At 47.4% G+C, this 23,230-nt stretch overlaps 1 protein-coding gene across 4 annotated transcripts in view; it reads right to left on the bottom strand.

Annotated features, from left to right (window-relative positions):
• FBXO17 (F-box protein 17) overlaps positions 1-21,325 on the bottom strand; it is a 29,932-nt gene extending 8,607 nt beyond the window's left edge. The window contains exons 1-4 of one of the 4 annotated variants that reach the window (XM_084860888.1): positions 20,973-21,109; positions 17,566-17,710; positions 1,754-2,119; positions 1,186-1,297 (exon numbers count right to left, since the gene is read on the bottom strand). In XM_084860888.1, coding sequence (XP_084717014.1) covers positions 1,186-1,297; positions 1,754-2,102 — 461 coding nt within the window. In that variant the 5' untranslated portion in view covers positions 2,103-2,119; positions 17,566-17,710; positions 20,973-21,109. Of the gene's footprint in view, positions 1-1,185; positions 1,298-1,753; positions 2,120-17,565; positions 17,711-18,070; positions 18,146-20,972 lie in introns of those variants that run through there. The other 3 variants (XM_084860891.1, XM_084860890.1, XM_084860889.1) reach the window with 3 other exon arrangements.
• Positions 21,326-23,230: the final 1,905 nt, after the last annotated feature.

Raw genomic sequence — 23,230 nt, forward strand, 5'->3', positions numbered from 1 at the left:
AACCTGAGTTCAAATTCCAGCTGCACCATTTACTAGATGTTGTTACCTATGTGTGTTAGTTCCCCATTATAATGTGGAGCTAACAATATCATCTATGTTGCACAGTTGTTGTCAGGATTAGAGTTATATGTAAAGCATCTGATTGTTGTGTTGTTATTTTACCCTTTACTAGAGGCCTGGTGCATGAAATTCGTGCACTTGGGGGTCCTTAGCCCGGCCTGCGCCCTCTTGGTCCGGGAGCCCTTGGGGGATGTCTAACTGCTGAGGAGGTGGGAGAGGCTCCCACCACTGCCTCTGTGCTCACCAGCTATGAGCCCGGCTTCTGGCTGAGCGGCGCTCCCCCTATGGGAGCGCACTGATCACTGGGGACAGCTCCTGTGTTGAGCAGGTTCAGGCTGAAAGCAGCTCTCCTACATCCCCTGAGGGTCCCAGATTGTGAGAGGGCACAGGCCAGGCCCAGGTACCCCACCAACGCATGATCAGGGCAGGGAGAGACACAGGAGGTTGGCCAGCCAAGGAGGGACCACAGGATGGCTCCAGGGCATGTCCAGGACATCCCGAACTGCTGGACCCAGCAGCAAGCTAACCTACTGGTCAGAGCATCTGCCCCCTGGTGGTTAGTGCACATCATAACGAGCAGTTGAGCTGTCTTAGCATATCATTAGCATATTACACTTTGGTTGAATGGCCGACTGGACAGCTGGACACAGCATAGTAGTCTTTTATTATATAGGATAGAATGTGTTTATTGTCTCCCCCCATCCTACATCTAAAATGCAAATGCAGTTCCCTTATCTTTCTGATTTTTTTTGTATCTTGACATATAAAACAGTTCCTGAACAATGGCCGGTATGGCTCATTTGGGCATCCTCCCCTGCACCAAAGGGTTGCTAGTTCGATTCCTGGTCAGGCAACATGCCAGGGTTTCAGGCTAAATTCCTGGTGGGAGGCGTGCAGGAGGCAGCGGACCTGTTTCCCCGCACATCAATATTTCTCGCCGCCTCTCCCTTTCCCTATCTCTCTAAAAATCGAAAATCTTTAAAAAGAAAAAACAGAAAAAAGTGCCTGGTACATAGCAGGCCCTCAACAAATTTGTTGAGGGGAGGGTGAAAGTGGGTGAGGATGAAGCCGGTGGGTGGGGCCGCACCCTTCTTGAAGCCCTTGCCCCAGGGAAGGGCCACTCACTCGAAAGAAGTCACGAAACAGGTCTGGGAAGGAGCGCCCGGCACCAGTGTCAGGTTCTTTTCTATGGCCCAGCCGTTCCCGCCGTGTTCCACCTCCCAGCCTCTGAAGCCCTCTGCGGGATGCAACAGCGAAGAGGGATTAGCCCGCCCGCAGGCCTCTCTCCCGGCCCCGCCCTGGGCTCCTTCACCGGCCCGGCTCCCACCCCTGATTCACTGGCGCCTCCGCTGGGCCGCCCACCCGCTGACGTCCTCCAGGTGTCACAGCGCCTCAGGCTTCCAGGCGAGCTCCGCCGCCAACGCCCGCGGCTTCTCCCCCGCCTCCCCCCACTCCTCTTCGGCCCGGCCCCTGGTCCCTTCTGCTTTTCTCACCCTTCCAGTTCTCTCCCTCCAGGCCCACGGCCTCTGGCTCCCCCTCCAGCCCCGCTTCCCAGCCCCACCCCGGCCTCGCCCACCTAGTTCCCGCAGAGCCTCCCTAGGCCCGGCCCTGACTCCCTGCCCCGGCCCCGCCCCCTTAGCGCCGGCCCCGCCCCCTCACACCTCCCCGCGGTCCCCGCCGCCCCGGCACCCACGCTCTCCGCAGGAGTTGAAGATGAGGTTCCGGCGGAGCGGCGCCCGCAGGCAGTAGCGCGCCAGGGCGCACAGCGGCAGCTCCTCCGCGTCCTCGCCGCTGGGCGGGCAGCGCTGGGCGGCGGCGTAGAGCGCGCGGCCCTCGGCGCTGCGGTCGCGGGCCAGCTGCAGCAGCCACACCGAGGGCCCGTCCACCACTGCGCGCCACGCGCGGCACACGGCGCGGCAGCGCGTCACCAGCGTGCGCGGCGGCAGGTGGCTCAGCACCTGCACCAGCAGCTCCGGCGGCAGCGCGTCCAGGGCTAAGGGCGGGTCCGCCGGCGTCCGCCTGCGCGAGGGCCGGGCGCCCATCTCCGGCGGCTGGGATCCTGCAGGTTGAGAGGAATTGGCAGGTCAGGGCAGTCTGCTCTCCTTCCACTTCCCCCAGTGCGCATGGTCCCTGCGGCTTGATCGTGACCCCACCCCTTCCCCAGCTTTAATGGACCACAAGGGAACAGCCACGGCCGCGAAAACCCGGCACGTAGTCCTTACCATCCTGCTCTGGAGGGCCAAAGGCTTTCCCTCTTGGCCAAAAGACTCCACCAGGACTGCTAACCACGGCTTCCATGCCTGGCTGCGCACTTTTATACAAAAGCACTTTATATATATATGGCCATAAGCATACTGAAGATGGGCTAGAAAAACCACCTAGGATGAAATCATTTCCATCCCCACTCCTCAGGCCTTTGGCATTCATGAACTGTCAATCTCTTCACTGAACATTCTTGTCACCTTCTTGCTCTAACCCAAACCCGGCTCTCCCGTCGTCCTTCCTAGTGGGTAAATCTCCTTGTTCCTTGGTGCTGCTTCCAGACAAAGTTCTCTTCCCCAACTTTCCAGCTCTGAGTCTTTTTTTTTTTTTTAAATATATATTTTATTGATTTTTTTTACAGAGAGAAAGAGAGAGGGACAGAGAGCTAGAAACATCGATGAGAGAGAGTCATCGATCAGCTGCCTCTTGCACACCCCCCACTGGGGATGTGCCCGGAACCACGGCACACGCCCTTGCCCGGAATCGAACCTGGGACCTTTCAGTCCGCAGACCGACGCTCTATCAACTGAGCCAAACCGGTCCCGGCAAGCTCTGAGTCTTTTCATCAGAGTCGATGGTGCCCTCATTGGAACGATCTGCTCGCCCACATCACTATTCCTCACTTCTCCGTGATTTTAGCTTCAGGTTCACTGCCACTCCCCCTGCTCCCAACTTCATTCTCGGTGACTTCCATATCCAGGGAGGTGATCCTTCTACCTCCCCTGCCTCTCTGACCCACCATGCTCTCAGCCCCTCCCTCCGTGGTCACTCTGAGACCTTTCTCCATGGCACAGCCTTTAGAATTTCAATCTCAGGCATCTCCCTACTCCCATCAGCTCTCCTTCCAGCTCTCTGCCTCCAGAGCCTCAAATCCCCACAATCCTTCCAAACATCTGTGATCTCCCATCCTAGGTGCCTATCTCCTTTTCACTTCCCCTCACTCCTCAAGTCCTCAGTTTTTCCTAATCATTTACAATACTTGCTTAATCATTAAAAACATTCTTCGCAGCCCTGGCCAGTTCGGCTCAGTGAATAGAGGTCAGCCTGAGGACTGGAGGGTCCGGGTTCTATTCTGGTCAAGGGCACATGCCTGGGTTGCTGGCTTGATCCTCAGTGGGGGGCATGCAGGAGGCAGTTGATCAATGATTCTTTCTCATCATTGATGTTTCAATCTCTCTACCCCTCTCCCTTCCTCTCTGTAATTAATCTACCTAATAAAAGAGTAAGATGCTAATTGACCGTACCTTTGTGACACCCACCAACCAATCAGGAGCACATATGCAAATTAACCCAACAAAGATGGCATATTAACTTGCAGGCGAGTGGCCTCGGTGGGACCCTTGCATCGTCACCATGGTGATGACGCAGGCGTTCTGCACCACCCCAGCTGCTCCCGGCCTCTGGGCAGCGTGGGCCAGAGCGAAGGCAGTGCCAGCAGCCAGGGGAAGGAAGGCCCATTCTTGTATGAATCTCATGCATCAGGCCTCTAGTATAAATATATTAAAACAAACAAACAAAAACATTCTTTGCATATACCCTTCCTCCTCTGGCTTCCTCTTACATGTGACCCTGTTTAAATTCAGCCCTCCACCTACCCTGTGCCTGTACCCACAGTTTAAAGTGGCTAAAGAACAATGCACAATGACTGGCTGGTCACACTTCAGATCTATGAACTTGACCCTCAAACCCTTAAGGCTGCCTGGCAATAAGATTATGTTTCTCTTATCCACTTCCTATAAATAACTATTTCATACCTTCTCCCATCTCCTATCCCATCACTCCTTTCACTCTTCACTCTCTCCTTGCTTCTTATTTTGCAGAAATAAAAAGTGATGAGAAGCAAACTTCCACAGGCCTGCACTGCCCCATCTGCCACCTGCCTGCCCTGGGCCCACAGTGTCTGCTCTTGTGTATGTCTACCCATTCCAGGCTGTGGTCTCACAGTTGTTCCCCACTGCATGGACCTTCCTGTCTGCCCACACAGTGTCATCTCTCTCATCTGAAAACAAACCCTCTCTTGATCCTACGTCCACTTCCAATTATGGCCCCATTTATTTGCTTCTCTTTATTTTTTATTTATTTTTAAAAATATATTTTATTGATTTTTTACAGAGAGGAAGAGAGAGGGATAGAGAGCTAGAAACATCAATGAGAGAGAAACATCGACCAGCTGCCTCCTGCACACCCCCCACTGGGGATGTGCCCACAACCAATGTACATGCCCTTGACCGGAATCGAACCTGGGACCCTTCAGTCCGCAGGCCGACACTCTATCCACTGAGCCAAACCGGTTTTGGCTGCTCCTCTTTATTTTTTATTTATTTTTAAATATATATTTTTTATTGATTTTTAACAGAGAGGAAGAGAGAAGGTCAGAAACATCAATGAGAAAGAATCATTGATCAGCTGCCTCCTGCACACCCCCCACTGGAGATGCGCCCTCAACCAATGTACACGCCCCTGACCAGAATCGAACCTGGGACCACCCAGTGCGCAGGCCGATGCTCTATTCACTGAGCCAAACTGGTTTTGGCTATTTGCTCCTCTTTATAATAAAACTTCTCAAAAAAAAAATGTTTATACTTGGTACATCACTTAATCTCCATGTGCCTCAGTTTCCTCTTTTGAAAATGGGGATGTTAATAGCACCTACTTCTTAGGGTTGTAGTAATAACAAAATGGGGAATGGGGTAATATTTGCAACGTGTTTAAGTAAAACCACTGGGGTCTCATAAGTAACAGTGATAATCTGTACTAATAAAAGGGTAGTAGTATGCTAATTAGAGCAGCTGTCTCAGGACAGTGGCTGCCTGAGGCTCAGGCAAGCCACGGTGGCTGCAAGGGCAGAGCTCAGGCAGCCGCAGCGGCCAGCAGTGGCTGCAGCAGAGGTGTGATGGAGGTGTTGCCCTCCCCTGATCTGCGGTCGCCTCCCACAGAGGGAGGCCAGACTGCGGCTTAGGCCAGCTCCCCAAGGGGAGTGAGTCTAAGCCGGCTGTAGGACATCCCTGAGGCTCCCGGACTGGGAGAGGGGGCAGGCTGGTCTGGGGGACCTCCCTAGTGCACGAATTTTTGTGCATTGGGCCTCTAGTAATTTAATATTAAGCACTAAATTATGTTAGCTACAATTATTATTACACATCATAAAAAGATGATGAGCAACCATTTAGTGATGATATTTTCATCTGGTGACATTTATTGGGCCCTTATTAAGCCACTGTGACATTTAAGCTGGATCATCTCACTGAGCCCATCATCTTGTTTTAATGGCCAAAACGATCCTGGAGGTTGCCCTGGGGGAGGAGGCTGCCATGACCTAATGCTTCTTCTGTTACCTGATGCCAGTAAGTGCTTGATTCCTGTCAGCTGTTAGATTTTTAAATAAAACGATTAAGATCTTTTAAGAACTAAGCCTGTCTCAGGCAAGTGGTCTGTGGACATGGCAAGAAGCCAGAGACCTCTTGACCCCCTAGGGACTCGGTTGTGGAGACAGGCTTGAGTAACTAGAGAGTGCTTTGCTCTGGGTGGTCTTTATCTGCCTTAAGAATTAGCTGCAATTTACAAGCAAGTCAGCCAGCTTGCCTGCTGGATGTGAAATTCATCAGAGAACAGCTGACTCCTGGAATGTGCATCCCTGAGCAATGGGAGGATTCCAGAGCTGGGTAGACCCTCACAGGAGGGCAGGAGCCAGGCCCTTCAAGTGATGTACAGTATGAGCCTGGGTATACAAAACTTAAAAAAAAAATACATTTTATTGATTTTTTTGCAGAGAGGAAGGGAGAGTTAGAAACATCAATGAGAGAAACATCAATCAGCTGCCTCCTGTACACCCCCCACTGGGGGTATGCCCGCAACCAAGCTACATGCCCTTGACCGGAATCGAACCCAGGACCCTCCAGTCCACAGGCTGACGCTCTATCCACTGAGCCAAACTGGTTTTGGCCAAAACTCTTGTTTGGGATGCTCTGCTGAGAGCCACGAGGTGCCTTGTAGCTACCATATCCATATGGCTGATGCCAACCACTGGCTGGGTCAAATGGGGCACATAAGGCACCGCCTGCTGCCTGGTGCTGGGGGCATTCGGAGGGGTGGGGAGGTTATTCCATTCGTCATCGGTGCCTGGGAGATGCCACTGTATTGTTTCCAGAGACCCACGACTCTATGGCAGATGGCATCTTCCCAAGTGGCTCTAACAACATCCTGTCTAACATGCTCTTCCCGGACTTGACCATTCTCCAGTGGTGAGTCCACACCCTTCCCCTTGACATGGGCCGGCCTTGGTGACCGCAGAAATGACATTGCTAAGGAGTTTCCAAGATGGTCCTATGACAAAAGGCCTCTGCCCGTCAGGACGTGTGCTGCTAAATGGTTAGCGGGCTCGCTAAGGGGGAAAGAGGTCTGAGTTTGTAGGTTTGCTGGTTTCTGCGGGATCACTACAACTGACCACGGCTCACTGCCAACTGCCAACGTGGGGGCAGAAGAGTTACCCGAAACCCACGAGCCAGTGCCAGCCGCTCCAGCGTACCGCTGCCTGGCTCACTTAGGACTGGTCGCCTGAAGTCACCATACTGGAGACCATGTGAGAGGGGAGTGTCTGGGGGCCTCAGATAGCTGACTGCCCATCCCAGGTGTTAGAGACAGGACCGAGTTTTCAGATGACCCAGCTCCCATCACCGATGGCAACTGCCCCTGAGAACTGCTTAGCTGAGCCAAGCCAACTCACCACACTTAAAAAGAGCCCTGGCTGGTGCTCAGTGGTTAGTGTCAGCCTGCACACCGAAGGGTTACAGGTTCGATTCTCTTGTCAAGGCAGGTGCCTGGGTTGCAGGTTTGATCCCCGCCCTGGTCAGGTATGAGTGGGAGGCAACCAAGTGATGTGTCTCTCTCACATCAATGTTTCTCTCTCTTTCTCCCTCCTTTCCACTCTCAAAATCAATGGGGAAATGTCCTTGAGTGAGGATTGACAAGTTGCTGTCACTGGAACAATGCGCAGTAACCTGCACTGCATGGGACGGGGACTCCCACAGGGCTGGCCTGCCCTGGTGCCAGGAGTCCCCAATAAGAAACAGAGGGTGCTGGACTGCAGATGTGCACCAAACTGGGTTCAAATCCTGATTCTCTCCACTAACCATCTTTGTGATTTGGGATAAGAAAAAAAAATTACCTCTTTGGAGCCTGGTAAATGTAATTCAAGAATAGCATGTTTTTTTGTTGTTGTTGTTGTTATAATCAGAAATCTTTTTTATTGTTTTAACTTGTTGCCTGTTCTATGGAACTAATTGTTTTTAAATGCTTTTATTGATTTTAAAGAGAAGAAGGGAGATGATGAGAGATAAACAAACATCAATTGGCTGCCTCTTGTACACCCCCTACTGGGGATCAAGCCCACACTTGGGCATTTACCCTGACCCTGGAATTGAATCCACAACCTCTTGGTGCACTGATGATGCTCAACCAACTGAGCCACACCAGCCACAGGGGGCTAATTCTATCTTTTCCCCCCTCCATTTAAAAAATTGTGGTAGCCTGGCTGGTGTGGCTCAGTGATTGAGCGTTGACCTATGAACCAGGAGGTCATGGTTCAATTCCCAGTCAGGGCACATGCCTGGGTTGCAGACTGGATCCCCAGTGCAGGCCGTGCAGGAGGCAGCTGATCAATGATTCTCATCATTGATGTTTCTATCTCTCTCCCTTCCAATCTGAAATTAAAAAAATATATATATTGTAAAAAGGAAAAAAAATGTAAAGTTCACATAACATAAAATTTAGCATCTTGACCATCCTTAAATGAACAGTTCAGTGGTAAATTCATTTATAATGTGTGCTACCATCATCATCATCCATCTCCAGAATTCTTTTCATCTTTTGAAACAATAACTCCTTCCCTTTGCCTCCTGTACCTATAAGACGAATCATACAGTATTTTTCTTTTTAAGGGGCCTATTTCTTTTAGCATGATGTCCTCAAGGTCCATCCATGTTGTAGCGTGTGTCAGTAGATAGAGCACTGGCCTGAAGACAGAAGAGTCCTGGGTTTGATTCCAGTCAAGGGCTCGAACCCTGGCCCTGGTCTGGGCATTTGTGGAAGACAACCAATCAATGTGTCTCTCTCACATTGTTTCTCTCTGTCCCTCCCCCTCCCTTCCATCCTCTGTAAAAATCAACAGAGAAATATCCAAAGGTGAGGATTAACAAAAAGCAAGAAAAAAAAATGTAAAAAAAAAGAGCATTTCAGTTATCATTCAAGTTTCAAACTAGGCAGAGATAGAATTAGGGGGCTGGCTCTGTGTGCACATTAATTTATAAAAATTCATCAGACCGTCATTTGTACACTTTCTATAAAAGTTTACTGAGAATGATAATAAAATGAGATAGTCCATGGAAAGGAACAAAAGATGTCTAAAAGCCTCTCCCCAAAGTTATCAAATAAAAAGAAACTGGTGTAAACTCTTTAGAGTTCCCTTATTTCTCTTCTCAGCACTTCCTCAAGTTGTGTAGGGCCAGAGACCTTTTTCTGGTGCCTGGGAAATTGTGCACAAAAATAACCCATGACTCAGGGAAGACACCATCGACATGGTTTGTCTTTGCTCGCGGTGATACTCACAATAACCGTTTTTTTAAGGCTCTGGGGACTGACTGAGCTCAGCTAAGCAGTTCTGAAGGCTGCCATGCAGCTGCCCTCGGGCAGAGCTTGGGGCCATGTCACCTGGAGGCTTACTCAGTCCTTTGTCAAACGCCTGGGGTAGGGAGACTATATTTTATTTTTTAAAATATATTTTTATTTATTTTAGAAAGGAAGGGATAGAAATATTGATGATGAGAGAAACATCAATGGCTGCCTCGGGCAAGCTCCCCACCAGGGATAGAGCCCGCAACCTGGGCACGTGCCCTTGACCGGAATAGAACCTGGGACCCTTCAGTCTGCAGGCCGATGCTCTATCCACTGAGCAACACCAGCTAGGGCAGAGACTATATTTTTCCACCTCCACCTGGTCTCTCCAGCAAGAAGATACTTTTCCCAGAGTATACACTTTTATACAATTAATACAATTTAATTTTCAAGGCTCATAATTCATTAAACTTTAATTTTCAGGATTGCTTTCACTTAATTTCATTAAGTTTTACAATTTTATTTCAATTAATTTTAAGTATTTTATTAATTTGATCAGCTGTTATAGAATAACTTATATGTAACTCAGATATTTATCAATGTTTTTACTTGATGTGGTATTTATATATTTTAGTACTTAAAATGTCATTTCACTATTTTGTTTTACAAATTTGGAAGACTAAAAAATCTTACTATGAATAGTTATATTAGGCTAAAAAATACTGTCATTATCATTGTCTCCCCTCCCTTAGGAGTGTTTGTTCACTGTATAATTATTTAAACTTTCTGAATGCTTGACAATTTTCATAATAAAATCATAGGGTTAAAAGATCCAACTGGCGAAGATTCAATGTTCTAAAGCCTATAGGGCCCTTCTGCAGAGGGCAGGCAGCATCTGAGGGTTTAGGGCCTGGGTTACTGCCCAGCAGGAGAGGTGCTGTCAGAAGCTCCCACTGTGGACGCAGATGATGTGGGTGCAAGTCCCAGTTCTGCCTCTTCCTGGACAGGCCGTCTCTCAGGTAGGTATGCTGCTGACTTCCAAGTCTGGTCTGTAATACAGGGATAACTATTGCCCTACCTCAAAGGGTTGATAGGAGCAGTGAAAAGGACAAATGTGCCTAAACCTGCCCAGGACTCAAGGAATAAAACCCAATGGTAATAAAACAATGAATAAGTTTTAGCTCTTAGTTTAAGGACTTGAAAATCTAAAATCATTAGGAACCGCCCTAGCCAGTTTAGCTCGGCGGATAGTGTTGGCCTGTGGACCAAAGGGTCCCAGGTTCAATTCTGATCAAGGGAACGTGCCTTGGTTGCAAGTTCCTCCCTGGTCAGGGCTCATGCAGGAGGCAACCAATCAATGTGTTTCTCTCACATTGATGTTCCTCTCTTCTACTGTCCCTAAAAATCGATGGAAAATATCCTCGGGTAAGAATTAACAACAAAAAAAGGAACCTATGGTGCCCTCCTTGGATTCATTGTGGGGACAGGGAAAATGGGAGAGGGAAGTCAGTACCTAAACTTTGTCAAGTTCACCCATGTTGAACTTGAACTCCTGAGGGAGAATCAGTGAGCAAGCTACCAAGACAATGTCCAGCAGTACCCCCTGGAGACACGTTCACCAGTGCAAGTGGTGGGATTTGGGGTGCATTTCCGCTGTGTGTGCGCACATGTGCATGTCTTCCCATATATTTGGACAGGAGTCCTGTTTACAAAACGGGCACCTTAAAGAAGGAAATTACCTTAACTGGTGTATAATTTACATCCAGTAAAATGCACACCTTTGAAGTGCATAAATTTGAGTTTTAACAACTGTATACATGTGACTAGAGATATTTCTGTCACTACGCCAACTCCAACCTCCACTCCAAGGCAACTACCAATCTGCTTTCTGTCACTATAAATTCTATTTTCTTTTCTAGAATTTCATATAAATGGAATCATATGGTGTGCCAGTTATGGATTTATGGCCTCAAGTTGCTAAACTGGAGTTTGGCCCTTTCAATCCTTTTCCTTTGCGGACTGACGTAATGTTAACTTTCTCCAGTAGAGGGAGCCAGGGAGATGCTGCAAGAGGGAAGGGCTTTGCTTCTAACTTCCAGACCTGGTTCCCCAGGGCAGGCAGCTTCTCGAGCCCAACCCCACAGCGTGCCTGCTTCTCCAGTGGCTGGCAGCCAGCACCTTCCTCAGGCACCCGAGACACTTCTTTGTGAACTGTTTTCTCGAGCGCCCTGGAGAACTGACTTCTGGTAAGTTCCAGAGGGTGGATCCGCAGGTTCTACAAGTGCAACACCATAGAGACTCCTTTGCCCTTTAGTGAATCAAGGCCAAGGGTTTTCCTGTGAGATCAGGATCCTGGGATGTCATCGAGTTCTGTATCTTAGACCTAAGGATTAGTGACTGCTCCTTCTATCTGCTGTTTCTGTTTTCTTTAGCATTCTCTTTGTTTCTTAGTAGCCAATCCCTCTTACTCCAATCCCCTGCTATAATGCATAATGTATATTTAGATTATCTCTTCAAATTACTGTGTGGGTTCAGGCTCCTGACTGGCCATGACAAATATAGTATATGCTTCCTGTCTTCTTTCCTTCACCGTAATGTCTGCACGATTCATCCACATTGTTGCATGTACCAGTAGTCACTCCTTTTTATTGCTGAGTAATATTCCAATAAACAGATGAGCCAGTCTGTTTATCCACTCACCATGATGGGCATTTGGGTTGTTTCCAGTTTGGGGGGATTATGAATAAAACTGCTATAAACACTCATGCACAAGTGCTTATCTGTGTGGACACATGTTTTCTTTCCTCATGAGAAAAACCCCTGGCAATGGAATTCTTGGATCTCATAAAAAAAAAAAAAAGCCCTAATAGTTTTTTTTCATCCTGATGGTGCCATTGGCATTCTCGTCAGCAATGTATGAGAGCTGCCCGTGTCAGCACTTGGTACGTATTGTCAATCTTTTTAATTTTAGACAGAATGGCTTCCTTTTCATACCTCTGGCTTTCTCTACCTGACATTCTCCCTTATTCACTTTAACTCTTTGCTCTTGAACTGTAGTGCCCGTGCTGTTTCTAAACTGCAACAAATGGTTACATAAAAATCATAAGATTAAAATCCTTTGCTCTTTAGAATTATTTGTGTGTTCAAAGCATCTGTGTGGTTTCACCTTCAGGAAGGCAAAAAGAGCTACTGACAATCAGGGCCCATACCGGTCTGCAGGAGCCTTTGGGCAGATTAAAAAAGGCAGCCCTTCTGAGGAATGCGACCCCCAGGTGGCAGGGCCTGGAAATCAGAGCGAGGCCTGGATCTGAGCCTCCACTCCCACCACGTCCCCAGCTAGTCTCATAATAGTAACAGCTCCAAGTGCCTGGGCCTGTGCTAGATGCTCTCAGGAATCACAAGTTCAAAAATTCCCAATAATCGGGACTTTTTTAAAACACCGCGGGACGCGGGACAAATTGTTCAAAAGCGGGACGTCTGGTCATCTTATCAAGGGGCCTGGGCTGGGGTAGGCATACAGGTCAGGAGAGAGCAGAGTGAGGACAGAGGTTAGTCCATCAGAAAAACTGTGCCTGATGGCTCCTCATCCTCTGCCACACATTCACATAGTAGATGACCGCTGTCGAGAGAAATGGCACGGAGCACACCAGTGAAGACTTTGTGCTAACAAGTGCTGTCTCCAAACAGAGTCTCAGGCCACCCTTCCACTGCAGCAGCAAGCCAGGGGGAAGCGGGGCTGGATTGGTAACAGCCCAAATCTCACAGCAGTGACTTCAAAAATGTCCCCTAAACTGAAGAGGCATAATGACCTTATTTATATGACACTTTAGGGATGGAGAACAGATCAACAGTTGGAAGCTGTGAAGGGTGGGTGAGTGTAATTATAAAGGGAGCTTTTTTTGAAGTGATGGAATATTTATGTATCCTGATTGTGGTAATGTTTAACATAAAAATGGGTTAAAATTCATAGAACTGGGGAAAAATAAAAATCACTGTGGAGTATGTGTAAGCTACACTGACTCTCGCAGGGCCAAACTGGAATTACAACTAAAATAGATAAAAAGAAGCACCTTGAAAAGCCAACTGAAGACTAGCGGGAGAGAACCTGATAACCCGCACAGAGACTGGCAGGAAGTGCGAAGACGCAGAAGGGGTGGCGGGCCTCCCACAAGCAGCAGCTGCAGCCCCAGAGGGATATCTCAGCTTTGGGGGGCTCCCAATGAGAATTCTGGGGTCTAAACCCCAAGCTGGGCTCGCCACCCCAGAGAACCAGAACTGAGAAAGGTGACAGAATACCTGGCTGTGAGAAGCAGTAGGGTTACTGCCTGCCAGCCAGCGACGGCTAGAAATGCAGGCACCCTCTTAAAGGGCCAACCCACAAGATTTCCTGTGCAGCCACTCACCTTGGGCTCTGGCAGAGGGAGGGCAGAGACCGGAGCTGTGTGAGGACAGTGCAGGTTGGGGGCTCTGGGCTGTGGTACATTTATATCATGGAATACTATGCCGCAGTAAAAAGGAAGGATATCTTACCCTTGAAATAGTCTGGAGGGATCTGGAGAGTATTATGCTAAGCGAAATAAGCTAATCATAGAGAGACAAGTATCACATGATCTCACTCATATGTGGAATCTAACAAACAAACAAACAAACAAAACTGATGGACGAAATAGATCCAGAGACAGAGAAGAATAGAACAGACTGGGGAACCTCAGTCTCCCTTCCTCAGAGGGAAGGCAGCGGAGGGTGGGTAGGAATCAAAGACCTTGTATGAATATATGCATAACCCAAGGACACAGACAATAGGGTGGGGAAGGCAAGGGGGGCAGTGGGGGTGGGCCCTGCAGGTTATGGAGCAGGTCCTGGGGACACTTAGATTTGAGAAGATACTCCAAACAAGAACAAGATACCACAAGAGGAAGAATACCTTCAGGAAGAAAATAAATTCCAAGAAGTAGATTGGATGCATTAGAAACAGAAAAAATGCTTCTCTCAAAAGGGAGGCAGGGATGATAAAATTAAAGCTATGAGAAATTTCAGAAAAAACAAAAACTATTTAAGAAAAATTTGTGTGTGTGTGTGTGACAAGAACATTTATCAATGGCCTCTTAGCATAAATACGGTCTTTTCAATAGTCCTAGGAAATCTATACGCGAAAAGATGACTTGAGACCTTTACCTCACACCAAACACAAACATCAATTCAAAATGATTCAGAATCATACCCCTGGCTGGTGTGGTTCGGTTGAGTGTTATCCCGTGAACTTGATGTTTCGGGAAAACGAGACATTTTTAGGGGCTAGCAATCTGAATCAGTGCCATTAACCTAATGCACATTCTTGTTAGCCTATGGTCTAGTCACTGCCCCTTTAATTATCTGGTCCTGCAAGACTTGTCTGCCTAAGTACTACTCCCATTTTAGGGAAGCCACAAGCCATCCCCAGATGGAGGTATCAGCGCTGACACCGGGTCAGGCCTTTGTCTCAAGGCCCCAACACCTGGGGCTTTTTGCAAAGCCTGAGAAAGGTCCGAAGTATGATCCATACTTGGGGGACAAAAGGAAAGCTTCCTCCATATTGGGGGACTCAGGATTTGAGAGAAACAGTCTCCCCTCAGTCCTGTACCAGTACATTGAAATGTCTGGAAATAAATGGTTTTTCCTGTGCCTCCGATACTCCTAAGTATTTTTTTGGTCACCTGATAAATCCTGTAACAAACTGCAAGGTCACTGACTTGATTCTTGATCAGTACACATGCCCAGGTTTTTATTGATCCCCAGTTTGGGTGCATATGGGAGACAACTGATTTATGTTTCTCTCTCTCCCTTCCTCTCTTCCTTTAAAAAATCAATAACAACACTTTTTTTTATTTTTGTTTTTTGTTAATCCTCACCCAAGGATATTTTTTCCATTAATTTTTAGGGGGAGTGGAAGAGAGAGGGAAGACAGAGAGAAACATTAATATGAAAGAAACACATCGATTGATTGCTTCCTGCATGAGATCCCACCAGGGCCTGGGCCAGGGAAGAGCCTGAAACCAAGGTACGTGACCTTGACTGGAATCGAACCCCAGATCCTCTGGTCCATAGGCTGACACTTTATCCACTGAGCCATACTGGCTAGGGCTAAAAACATATCTTTAAAAAATGATTCATAGCTCAGCTGGCATGGCTCAATGGTTGAGCACTAACCTATGAACCAGGAGGTCATGGTTTGATTCCTGGAAAGGGCACAGGCCTGGGTTGCGGGTTCGATCCCCAGTGTGGGGTGTGCAGGAGGCTGGCGTTCAATGACTCTCTCTCATCATTGATGTTTGAATCTCTCTCTCCTTCTCCCTTCCTCTCTGAAACTAAAAAAAAAAAAAAAAGTTCATAGACCTAAATATAAGATATAACTCTAAAGGTTTTAGGAGAAAACAGGAGAAAATATCATGATTTTGGGTTAGACAAAGATTCCTTAGATACAACACAAAAAGTATCTATAATAATAAAAGCATATTATGCTGATCAGGTGGGACGTCCTTCAGGACAAAGCCAGGGTGGTGGGGGCCAAGGCAGAGGCAGCCACAGCGGCAGCGGGGCCGAGCCCCTGGCACAGATTTCGTGCAACGGACCTCTGGATTATTAAAAGAAAAACATAGATTAATTAAACGTCATCAAAACTGAAAACTTCTGCACTTCAAAAGACACTTTTAAGAAAAAGAAAAGATGAGCTATGGGTTGGCAGAAAATATTTGCAAATCATATATCTGAGAAAGGACTGTACCTAGAATATGTAAAGAGCACTTAAAATTCAATAACATAAACAAACCAATTAAGAATTTGAACAGACATTTCACCAATGAAGATATACAAATGATTAGTAAACACATGAAAAGATGCTCAACATCATTAGTCATTAAGGAAATGCTAATTAAAATAAAAATGATGCACCTATGCACCAAGAGATCACGGTTCGATTCCCACTCAGGGCATATGCCTAGGCTGCAGGCACCTGATCAATGATTCTCTCTCATCATTGATATTTCTGTGTCTCTCTGAAATCAAGAAACATATTTTAAAAAGTCAGACACGCCTTCATGCCTACTTAGAATGGCTGATGTTCAAAAGGTTGGTGAGGACATGGAGAATCCAGACCCTCACACATTGCTGGCAGGAACATAAAGTAGTATAGCCACTTCGTAAAACCGGCAGTTCCTTTAAAGTTGAATGTTAAAAAAAAAGTTAAACATAAACTTATATTGAAACCCAGCACTTCTGCTACTAGACTATCTACCTACCAAGAGAAATGGAAGCATATCCAAACAGACTTGACTGAAGCATTGTAAATCTGGAAACAATCCACACTGTCCATAAACTAGTGAGTGGGTAAGTAAGCTGCAGTCCACCCATACAACAGCCTATTACTGCTGAGTAATACAAGGAATAAAGCACTGCCGCACGCTACAATATGAATGAACCTCAAAACAGTATATATGCTATTAAAGAAGCCTCATACTGTATGATGTATTTATATGAAATGTCCAGAAAAGAGATATCTATAGATGCAGGAGGTAGATCAGTAGTTGCGTGGGGCTGGGCATGGGAACAGAGAGTGACCACAATTAGGCACCAGGGGTGTTTTGGAGGTGACAGAAATGCTCCAAAACCATAGTGGTGGTGGCAGCACGAATCTGAAAACTCACTGAAAATTACTTAAAATGTACACTTAAAAGGGCTGGATTTTATGGGATGGAAATTACACCCCAATAAAGCTGCCCAAAAAACCCCCCGCAAATTTTATACAGTTAAAGCATATAGACCTGGGCAGTGTGGCTCAGTGGTTGAGCATCAACCTATGAACCAGGAGGTCACGATCCGATTTCTGGTCTGGGCACATGCCTGGGTTGCGTGTTGAGCATGCAGGAGGCAGCTGATCAATGATTCTCCTTCATCATTGGTGTTTCTGTCTCTCTCTCCCTCTCCTTTCCTCTCTGAAATAAAAATACAGGCAGTCCTTGGGTTACATCGGACTCGACTTACTTTGTTTCATGGTTATGTCATCATCTCCCATTTATTTATATATATAAAAAGCTCCATCATTTCAATATGTACATATGTGCTTTAAGTTTTTTATTATTTATTTGCCACAAGTAAAGGTCAGGAATTGTAACCTTTTAAATTTTTGTTACTGTGTCACTTCATTACGGGATGATGTAGGTACTCATGCAGGTGGGTTCCGACTTACGGCGAAAATTGCGTTATGTCACGATGAAGGAATGGAGCTCTGACAGAACATGAGGACCTACTGTATATGTTTGTGTGTGTGTGTGTGTGTGTGTGTGTGTGTGTGTGTATATATATATATATATATATATATATATATATTATACTGTATTATACTGTATATGTATATTTTAAAATATATTTTATTGATTTTTACAAGGAGGAAGGGAGAGGGATAGAGAGAAACATCAATGAGAGAGAAACATCGATCAGCTGCCTCCTGCACACCCCCTACTAGAAATGTGCCTGCAACCAAGGTACATGCCCTTGACCGGAATCGAACCTGGGACCCTTCAGTCTGCAGCTCGACGCTCTATCCACTGAGCCAAACTGGTTTCGGCCCTACTGCATATTTTTAAAAAAGCGTGTAAGACTTACATATGGTAACAGAGCAGACTGTAGATGTTATCAATCTTGACAGTGTGCAAGCAACTGCATAACCAACAAGACGAAATGAGAGGTGGGGGAAGAGGCAGCCAAGATGCGAGGCCCACCTACTTTATATCGCCATGGGAATCAACAGCTGCCAGAATAAAAAGAAAATCAGAAGTGAAGCATAAAATGTAGTTACAAAGGTAAATAAGAAGTTATCTAAAAAAAGTACAATTATTAAAAATTGGTGGAATGAAGAAGCAGGGAAAGATGCAGTGGGTTAAGTACCATCTTTCACAGCAGACAGTAATAGAGGGTTTGGAATTTCTCTCGCTTCTCTGTCATTTCACTGTCATTATCCTCTCATTACCCAGTGCCCTCTGGGCCACAGTGCGGGTGAGTGGAGGCAAAGTGGCTTTGGCTTTTTGTAATATTCTAATTTAAAGGTAATGAACATCACATGTAATGAAGAGCAAGGTCTGGCCCTCGACAAACGTTAGCTGCCACTGACCCTGTTACTGTGATTAGCAGTTCAAGGCCAGGATGGGACCGCAGTCCTCCGGCTCCGTGGGCGGGATCAGGCGGCCACCGCAGCCTGGTGAGAGGAGGTGCTGAGGGAAGGGGAGGATGATCAGGAAGTAGAGGGAACAAGGGGCGAGATCAGCATCATCTGAGGAATTTTAAAAGGGAAAACGCCCGGGGGGTGTGGCTCAGTGGGTTGAGCGACATCCCATGCACCAAAAGGTCTTTTGTCCGATTCCTGGTGAGGGCGCAGGCCAGGGATTTAGGCTCGATCCTCAGTAGAGGGTGTGCAGGAGGCAGCTGATGGATGTTTGCTGTTTCTATCTCACATGGATGTTTCTCTCTCCCTCTCCCTTCCTCTCTCTCTCAAATCAATTTAAAAAAAAAATCCGCCTCTAGGAGAAAGAGGAAGAGCCAACAGCAGGCAGGATGGTGACAGCAGTTAGTAGCAGGTGCGCAGACTATGGTAGGTAAGAAAAAGCCTTCACAAAACAGCTACTGTTAACTGCGCACCTCCATAAGAGGTAGACACTATTTTTCAGGTGGGGGAACTGAGGCTTGGAAGAGGGACTCAACAGATCCAAGGTCCAAGCCGGTGACAGAATCAGGATTTGAAGCTTGGTGTGGAGGGCTGGGTCTGTGCCACTGTGCATACAACTTCATTTCTTTCTTATTTCTAAATTGTCTGTATGTTCCCCAAATTTTTACCATAAAAATTTCGTCATATGTGAACCTCCATTTTGTCCTATTTGCTTTCTCTCTCTCTTTTGATGAACTCTGAAATACTTCCACGTGCATCTTCTAAAAGAGAATGAGGGCTTTCTGTAGGCCTGCACTGCGATCCCATTTAACAACATTTAACATGAGCATTCTGCCTGCTAATGGTCAGCTCAGACCATTCTGCCTGTGGTCCCAAGGTTTTGCTTCTTCCTAACAAGGTCCAGGCCTCACAGAGTGTTGGGATGATTTTGTCTCCTTAATTCCTTTTAATCTGAAACACTGCCCTGCCTTTTCCATTTTTTCCTCAAGAGATTCTATTGTTTTTTTATATATATGTCTTATTGATTTTTTTAGAGAGAGGAAGGGAGAGAGATAGAGTTAGAAACATTGTTGAGGGAGAAACATTGATCAGCTGCCTCCTGCACACCCCCTACTGGGGATGTGCCCACAACCAAGGTACATGCCCTTGACCGGAATCAAACTTGGGACCCTTCAGTCCGCAGGCTGATGCTCTATCTATTGAACCAAACCGGTTTCGGCTATTATTTTTATCATAGAAAGAAAGAAAGAAAAAAAAGGCAGACTTTTTAAGGTTTGTGAACCATATGTCTAAGTTGACTGAATAAAAAATAGTATTTAAGCAAATATAAAAGTTTTATTTGAAAAAAATTTTTTTATGAAACATATTTAAAAAAATATATTTTATTGATTTTTTTACAGAGAGGAAGAGAGAAGGATATAGAGCTAGAAACGTCAATGAGAGAGAAACATCAACCAGCTGCCTCTTGCACAACCCCCACAGGGGTTTTGCCCACAACCAAGGTACATGCCCTTGACCAGAATCGAACCTGGGACCTTTCAGTCCGCAGACCGACGCTCTACCACTGAGCCAAACCGGTTTCGGCTGAAACAATATTTTTTAAAACAGACTCCTTAGCCAGGCCTCATAAAAATGGAAGCCAACAGATTACATATATACTTAATGGAACAAGAAATACTAGTTTAAAAAATTAGTTTGTCACAAAAGTGGCCAACAGAGAAACTAAAAGAAATACTGTGATTATAGAGGGGGAACAAGCTTTGAGGGAAGAAAGCTGTCCCCATCTATTTTTAGCAAGGGATTAGTGGATATCGCCTAAAAGTTGATAAATAAGAAATAATCCAAGAATTTGCTTTAGAGATTTGGAAATAGCTCCCAGAGAAATAAAAAGCTGAAAAAGGTTTAAAGCGAAGCACCATGGATCGCAAGCTAATTTTTGAAAAGTAATTTAATTTAAAAAATATTAGCCGAAACCGGTTTGGCTCAGTGGTAAAGCGTCGGTCTGTGGACTGAAAGGTCCCAGGTTCGATTCCGGTCAAGGGCATGTACCTGAGTTGCGGGCACATCCCCAGTAGGGGGTGTACAAGAGGCAGCTGGTCGATGTTTCTCTCTCATCGACGTTTCTAGCTCTCTATATCTCTCCCTTCCTCTCTGTAAAAAATCAATAAAATATATTTTAAAAAAATTAATTGGCTGCAGAGAGCTTTTAAAAATATATTTTATTGATTTTTTTTTTTTTACAGAGAGGAAGGGAGAGAGAAATATCGATGAGAGAGAAAAATGGATCAGCTGCCTCCTGCATCCCCGCTACTGAGGATGTGCGGGAATCGAACCTGGACCCATCCGTCCTCAGGCCGACGCTCTACCCACTGAGCACACCGGTCAGGGCTGGGGGAGCTTTTTAAAGAACTCATTTTTCATGCCAAGCCGTGTTGTGTGTCCCTGGGCCATTAGGAAAAGTTGGATATTTTAAAAGTAGGCTCGGATCATGGCCATCTTTCAGGCAGCAAACTGCGGCCCGCGGGCCACAGACACGTGGCGGGAGGAACGGGCCGCGGCCACGTCGGCGGGTCGGGCTCCGGCCGGAAGGGGGGCCGCTGCGGGTCTAGGCCGTGGGCTTCCCGCGCGGAGCGGCGCTGGGCGGGGGGCACGTCGCGGGGCCTCGGCGGCCGGGGCCCGGGGCGGCGGAGCGGCCCGGGCTCCCCGCGGGCGCGCGGCGACCCTGGCGGAGGGCAGGGGGGGGGGGGGGAGGGAGGCGGGAGGCGCGGGCACGGCTCCTGGAGGCCCGGGCGGAAGTGCTTCCCGGGCACCCGTCGGAGCGGAACCGGGTCTGACCGGCCGGGGTCCCTACCTGTCCCGGCGGCCCGCTCGGAGCGGCAGCGGCCACGGGCCCTTCCCACGGAGCCCCGGGAGCTGTCGGGGGCTCCCGGCCGGCGCCGCCCAGGGAGCCCGGCCGGCGGGCTGGGCCGTCGGTCCTCTCCGGGCGGCTGGCTGCGGGCGGCCTGGGCCGGCGGGCGGGAGGCCGGAGGCGGGCGCCGGCGGCGCAGCTGCGGCGGGAGGGCGGGCGGGGCTCGGGCTGGGGGCCGCCCTGAGGCAGCGGGCACTTTCCCCCCGTGGTTCGGGCGCCGCCAACCCAGACCCGAGCTCCCGGCGCGCTCCTCCGTGAGTCCCACCTCCCGGAGCACCCGCCGCGGGAGGGTCCTGGCGCCCTTCCCCCCAAATCCTTCTGTCCGGCTCCCGCCCACAGCCGCCTCCGCCTTTCAAACTTCAGAACATCTGTCCCACCACCTGTCCGCGGCGGGCAAATGGCTGCGACCGCGGTCCAAGTTCCGGTCACACGAATCGGTGTCTCCCCGCCCGGAGAGTCTTAGAACCCGCACCCGGGGGAATCTGGACCTTCCTCTTTGGCTGTACCTTCAGAGAAAGCAATGTGAAAACCCAACCGTTATTTGAGAGATGCAATATTAAACTACTACTTTTTAAATATTGTAACTGCTTCTGGATCAGCAGAGTAGTTATCTTTTCCCAAATTGAAAAGTTATTTTCAGGACATGATCTGATATGCCCATGACTCCAGCCTGTGATATAATCATTTAGGAAAAATAAAATCTTTATCAATGGCTTCCAAGTATTCCACAGAAGCCCACAGTTCTAATGCGGTTGCCCTTTTTAGAAAGCAGTCCTTGAAAGGTACCATTAATAGTCATTACCATTTACAATATGCCCACTATAATATTATTTATAATAAAAATATATATATTTGGTCTTCATCCCCATTCCTGGTACAGAGCTCCTGCTGATAGCAATAAAGGCGTCTTTTGTTGTGTTGGTGATATGACACTTGGAAAGACCTCGGGTAACCTAAGTTTGGGGGCTGATTTCTTGGGGGCTCAATCAAATGATTAAAGGGTTGGAACCTTCAGTCCCATCCACTCCCCAAGCTAACTTCAGAGGAAGGGAGAGGAACTGGAGGTGAAACAATGGGCAATGATTTAATCAATCGTGACTATATAAGAAACCCTCCTTGAAAACCCAAAGGAACAGGATTTGGAAAGCTTCATGGAGATGTGGGGAGAGTGGTGTGCTTAGAGCAGGTATGGAAGTTCTGAGCCCTTTCCCCAAACCTTGCACTATGCATCTGTCTGTTATTGAGCTACATTTTAAAAAATATATATATTATATTGATTTTTTTACAGAGAGGAAGAGAGAGGGACAGAGTTAGAAACTTTGATGAGAGAGAATCATCGATCAGCTGCCTCTTGCACAGCCCCCACTGGGGATGTGCCCGCAACCAAGGTACATGCCTCTGACCGGAATTGAACCTGGAACCCTTCAGTCCGCAAGCCGACGCTCTATCTACTGAGCCAAACCAGTTTCGGCTGAGTTATATTCTTTTATAATAAACCACTATTGTGATTAAGTTAAAAAAGAAAAAGCCTATACCTGTTCTTAAATTGAACCTTTTAATCATCTGTCCTACTTCATTTATTTATTTTTAAAAATATATTTTATTGATTTTTTACAGAGAGGAAGGGAGAGAGATAGATAGAAACGTCGATGAGAGAGAAACATCGACCAGTTGCCTCTTGCACACCCCCTACAGGGGATGTGCCCACAACCAAGGTACATGCCCTTGACTGGAATCGAACCCGGGACCCTTCAGTCCGCAGACCGATGCTCTACCTCTGAGCCAAACTGGTTTCGGCTATTTTTTTTTTTAATTTATTTATTGTATTTTTGTAGATAGGAAGGGGGGGAAGGGAGGGAAAGAGAGAGAGAGAGAGAGAGAGAGAGAGAGAGAGAGAGAGAGAGAGAGAGAGAGAAAGAAACATCAGTTGGCTGTCCACTGCACTTCCTCCAGTTGGGATCAACCCAGCAACCCTGGGCAAGTGCCCCAACCCAGAATCAAACCTTTCTGTGCATGGGAAGATGCCCAACCAACCAAGCCACACCATCCTACCTCTGCCCTTGGGCCTTTGGAGTTCATTCTGATTGCCCTAGATTGACCAAGAGACCTCAGGGCACTGACCTTAGACATTCCAGAGCCAAATCTTCTGAATGCTAGGCCTCTCAACTTAGTGAATCATTGCCAGCAGGTTCCCCCAGCAT

Source organism: Pipistrellus hanaki (genome assembly GCF_964339955.1).
Source record: "Pipistrellus hanaki genome assembly, chromosome: 15".
Classification (NCBI taxonomy): Eukaryota; Metazoa; Chordata; class Mammalia; order Chiroptera; family Vespertilionidae; genus Pipistrellus; species Pipistrellus hanaki.